Source organism: Gavialis gangeticus, unplaced genomic scaffold (genome assembly GCF_001723915.1).
Source record: "Gavialis gangeticus isolate Ggan-Ray unplaced genomic scaffold, GavGan_comp1, whole genome shotgun sequence".
Lineage (NCBI taxonomy): Eukaryota > Metazoa > Chordata > Crocodylia > Gavialidae > Gavialis > Gavialis gangeticus.
The window spans coordinates 12796055-12801192 of record NW_017729019.1 but is presented as its reverse complement, the minus strand read 5'-3'; the positions used below and the strand labels follow the sequence as shown (position 1 = coordinate 12801192).

The 5138-nt window shown below is 43.6% G+C and overlaps 1 protein-coding gene across 1 annotated transcript in view; it reads right to left on the bottom strand.

The window, feature by feature from the left end:
• The window catches only part of LRIG2 (leucine rich repeats and immunoglobulin like domains 2), a 31860-nt gene that overhangs the window by 13101 nt on the left and 13621 nt on the right, over positions 1-5138 (bottom strand). The window contains exons 10-12 of the mRNA XM_019514090.1: positions 4769-4837; positions 2398-2561; positions 769-1089 (exon numbers count right to left, since the gene is read on the bottom strand). Coding sequence (XP_019369635.1) covers positions 769-1089; positions 2398-2561; positions 4769-4837 — 554 coding nt within the window. The remainder of the gene's footprint in view (positions 1-768; positions 1090-2397; positions 2562-4768; positions 4838-5138) is intronic.

Below are 5138 nucleotides of genomic sequence, written 5' to 3'. Positions count from 1 at the left end.
TCCACCACCGAGTAGAGTAATGCCGTCACCTCCTGTATCTTACATATGACGTCTCCGTTAACACTGCCCAAAACTGCATTTGCTTTTTGTTTTTGTTTTTTTGCAACTGTGCTACATTGCTGACTCATTCTTACCCTTCCCCAGTGAAGGGAGAAGTGAATGCATGTCTTACTGGCAAACACCAGTTTCCTCTATGGCTCTGGTACAGGCTCACCACCTGCAAGGCAGTCTTTGCCTTTCAAGCAAAGCTGGAAATACAGACACCTCCTGAGAAAAGGGGTTGCTGCTCTTGAAAGACCCTGCTGCTGCACTTACCCAGTATCTCCAAGGGCCTGGTTTAACATGGGTTTTTCCTCTGCTTTTTTCCAGAACAAGAAAACGGGAAGTCTAAAATAGCATGGCATTTATATTTTAGCCTATTACTGCAGTTTAAGTCACTAGTTGGGTCTCCCTCAGCTCTGTGACAGAGAGTGGGGCCCATCCACACACTCACACAAACTAACAGAGGGAGCTTTCCACTGAGGAAGGATTACGTTTGTCATCATTCTCAGTATCTTCTTTACCTGCTCCAGCTGGGGTTCTTCCATGGATCTCAATGGATCCCTAATGGGATCTTTATAGAACCTGAAGCTAGCCTGGCACAATTACAGGGGAAGAGGCGAGAAGCAAGCTTTCATCTGTCACAACTAACTTTTAAAGCATTTTTCTTGCTAGCTTAACAACAACTCTTGGTTAAAAGCAATGTCTTTTGTTGGTGTAACTGCTTACCGTTGACAGTCAGCTTGGCTTTGTTGGAATAGTTAGAACCAAAATGGTTGGTGACAATGCACTGATATTTCCCTTCATCGGTGAAATTCACGTTGAAAAGGTGTAGAACGGTGCTGTATTCAAGGACCTCGCCTCCTTGCTGTCGATACCTGGCAAAATTCTCAATCTCTGCATCGTACAGTACTTCACTGTCCTTACGCCAGGCCGTGGACATTGGTGAATCGCTGCTGCTGACAGCAGTGCATGTCAGAGTCACATTCATGCCTCGTAGAGCAATTGTGGTCTCAGGATGTACTCTTATCTGTGGTTTGGGAAAGTCATCTGCAAAAAATGAGGGCAGAAAGATTAATCAAGTTCCCCCTTCCACACGCAGCTGATCTTTCTGAACAAATGTTAAGAGGAATAGTATTTTATGAAGGAATAGTGCCGTTTTATGCTGCAGATGACAGATCCATCCTCACCGTCTGTTCTCCACATTAAATTACCTTCAGCTTCAAGTCAGGTGTCTATAGGAAAAAGGAAGCTGTGAAACAGGATGATGACAACAGGTGGTTGTAGACAGTAAGAGGAGGTGAACACCACAGCAAGCTCTTTTGTGGGGCATTGCATTTGCCTCTGCCATCTGGAATTTGCTGCAGATTCTGCACACCAATGCTAAATTGTGCTACGTATTTCTGTTTTAAAGAGGCAGATTTTAAGGCAAAAGCATATCCTCAAGAATAACAAAATTAATTGTGCTTGGTGCCTGAAAAGCAACTGAAAGAAATACTTTAGAGAAAACCCAAACAGTTGCAGTATGCCTTAGTGACCTGAATCCCCTCACTTCCTGCCATTAACATATAGCTGTTTTACTGCCATTTGTTTTAACAAACACACTGATATAGGCCACAGCACTGAATAAAACTGGGAGGACGGGCAGGGAACCGAATGCTTCAGCTTCTCCCAAGATCGTAGTTCTCTTCTTCCATAGGAAAGAGAAGCACAGATGGAGAAGAACAGTCAATTGGTTAGAGCGCAAACCTGGAAATCAGGACACTCAGGTCAGCCATCTACTCTCTGTGCGGCCCTGGTCAAGTTGCACAGTCTTTGCACATCAGCTACCCCTGCTTCACAGATTGGGAATCTCACTGCCCTACTTCCCAGTCTAAATGTGAGGATAACGTGTTGCAGTTTGCCACATTCCAAACCTGTGGTGATGAAGGCTAGGTAAGCACAACAGGATTTTCTCCGCCATGGAGACCTCATCATCTTATGCACCAAAACTTAAGGGCCTTGCTTCTCGGGTACTGAGAAAACCAACACTCCAGCGCCCAACAGCTTCTACAATGCAGAAAACCCAAGGCACTGAACATTTATTTGAAACTGCTTCAGGATTTCCTCTTTCAGTAACATTCTTCAGCACTCAACTGCTCCAGAATCCAGGGAGCATAGAAAAAAAAACATGCTTCAAAAAAGACAGCTCTAGAGCAAAAAGCCAGTGGCAGGCTATGGATCACACAGACGCAATTACTTTTTCTGCTGCCAAGACCTAGGGTATCTTAATTAGACGGCAGAGACTGGCTTCCAAAGAAGCATACATCTATTTAGGCATTGCAGTGTCCTTAAGTGAAAGAAATAAACAATACGAACCACAGACAAAATCTTCAGGGTCCACATTGAGAACGCTGTGCCCAGCTAACCACTCAGGGTGAGCACAACTAACGTTAACAGCCTGCTCCAAATGACTGTCACTGAGCCATTGAGGCAGCCACTTCAACTGGCAGTCACAGAGTAAGCTGCTGGTGTTCAACATCCTGCAAAAACAAGGAAAAAGAGAAGTTATTCTTTTCTTAATTGAATGCCCCTCCTCCATTTGCAGTGACCTAAAGCTGCCAGATGTTACTAGCATATAGTCACTTCCAGGTATCTGGGGTGCACCTGTCAAGCAACAGTATCTTCAGTCAAAAGTTTCTACTGCTTTTAGCAGGTGTCTCACCAGGAACTGTGACTCTGGTGCTGAAAAGATTAATCTTTCAGAAAGGAGCGGTCTACCACTAACACAAGCCGACGTTCTTCAGTAACAGACTGAAAAGGTGCAATTCACAGCACAAGGGATTTCTTTCAGCTACTTGAGAGCTATTTACTGTCATCCACCATCTTATAAACATGAGGCAGTCTAGAAGACCTCACAATAGAAAGTGCCTGATGTCTATAACATGGTCTTCTCACCTTCCCCCTCACAATTATTGGCCTCATTTTTATCTGGTAATCTGGCCAGAATTAATAGGATTTAAAAACAGATTAAAAGATATTTGCTTGTAAGAAGGCTATGAGTTATGCTCAGGCTAGCTTGGGGTGTGTAGGTCACTTAGCATTACAATGGTTTACATGTTTGAAGATCACATGCGATTTGGGCAGCATATCTGAGTAACAACAACAAAAAATCTCTGTACCACTGCAAAGGTTATAAAAAGGCTTTTTCCCCCTAAAGGGAAAGCAAAACATGATGGCTGTCAAGTGCCCTGGAAAGGCTCCTGATGGAACATTTTCTTGCTTGCTGGCTGCATTCCAATTTATTTTGAACTTTTTACTGTATTTCACAGCATATAAGTTTAGTTTTGAAGCCCAATTTTTAACTCTTAAAATTCAACCTCGACTTATATATCACATCACCAACTTCTAAGAGCAGCACTGGGCTCAGTGTTTGGCTGGCACAGCCCAGGCAGCACTGCTCACAGGGGGTGGGGATGTGCTAGCCAAGCGCTGAGCCTGGCCCTGTCCACTGTGAACGGCACTGCCAAGCACTGAGCCTAGCCCTGTCCCTTGTGAGCGGCACCAGGCTTGGCAGTGCCACCTGCAGCGGATGGGGCTGGGCTCTGCACTTGACTGGTGCGACCGAGACAGCGCCGCTTGCAGGGGACAGGGCTGCACCAGCTGAGAGACGTTACCCCCAGGTGCCTGGACCACAGAGGCTGGTATAAGTTGATCTCTTATTTCTGATCCAAAAAGTTAAGTCAACTTATACACCACATCTACAAAATTCCTAACTTTTTGGATCAGAAAAACGGGGTTGAATTCTACACCATGTTGACCTATACACCATGAACTACGATATACAACAAAGTAAGAACTGAGGCTTTGGTTTGAACAAATGTTATCTTAATTATGAAAAAATTGGCCTTATATGTGCCTTAGTTAGTACCTTTGGGTAGACAAATACACAGTTCTATCATCTAACCTCAGAGGGGCCATGTGCAGAGCTGAATTTTGTAATAATGAGGGGAGTAGTGCTAACATCCACATAAGTAACCATAATGGCACCATCCGCTTGGTGGATCATCAAGGGATATAAAGTCTGCTCCAAGATAGAACAGTAATGAAGTCATGCACAGCAAACATTTAAACCTGGGTTTAACTTTTTGTAACTTCTTCCTGTTAGAAGACATTTTCAGGCACAACGTTCTCCACTTTAAAATGTTAATGCACCTTTCACAGCAACTGGAAAGAGCATGCCAAAAACTCTGCTGAACTGGCCGATTTGCAGCCTGGTCACATGCCATCACACAGGGCTATCAAACTGGGACAGACACAGCCCAGAGCTGCAAAGCCAAAACAGAGAGGGAGAGGGGAGACAGAAAACCCCCAACAAAATCCAGAGCCAAGATAAGAACAGCTACCCACAGCTTTATTGATTAGAACATTGCTTTTAACACCAACACCTATTCAAGATGTCTCTCAAACTATTCCTAAACAAGACAGCATAAACATAGGAAAAAATGTGCCCAATGCTGCAAGGAAGAAGAGATACTCTACAGCATTTACGTTCAGAAAATGAAGATACCAATTTTATAGCAGACCCTGGATACCAGCAGAACAAAAAGCCCACAGCATCCAGCTGATTTTTACAAAGCTGTTTTTTACTGATTTTTTGCCACAGAACTGCGATCCAGCAGAATCAAAGGCAAGCTGTAGGGGATTTGATATGGGGCAGTATGCCACAAATATACAAACATATACTTACAGATCTTTGAGGCGAGTCTGAGAAAAAGCATCTTCTTGGACAGACATGATTGCGTTGTTGTTCAAATCTCTGTAAATTAAGCAGAATGTCACACAGAGCACTGCATTTCATATGCTACTCTAAACAGTTACAAGACTTGGATGCTTGAAGGAGAGAGAAATCTGACATTGATAAAGAGGAAGCTGCAAGAACTGCAAGGCAAAATACTTACAGATGTTCAAGTGCTTCCAGGCCAGAGAATGCTTTCTTTATGATGGACTTAATCTGGTTTCCTTGTAGGATTCTGAAAGAAAACCCCCACAGAAAGAGAACCTGAAAGTCAATATTAGTTCAAGAATACAAGTTCCTTGTAATGTCCGATAGTCCAATA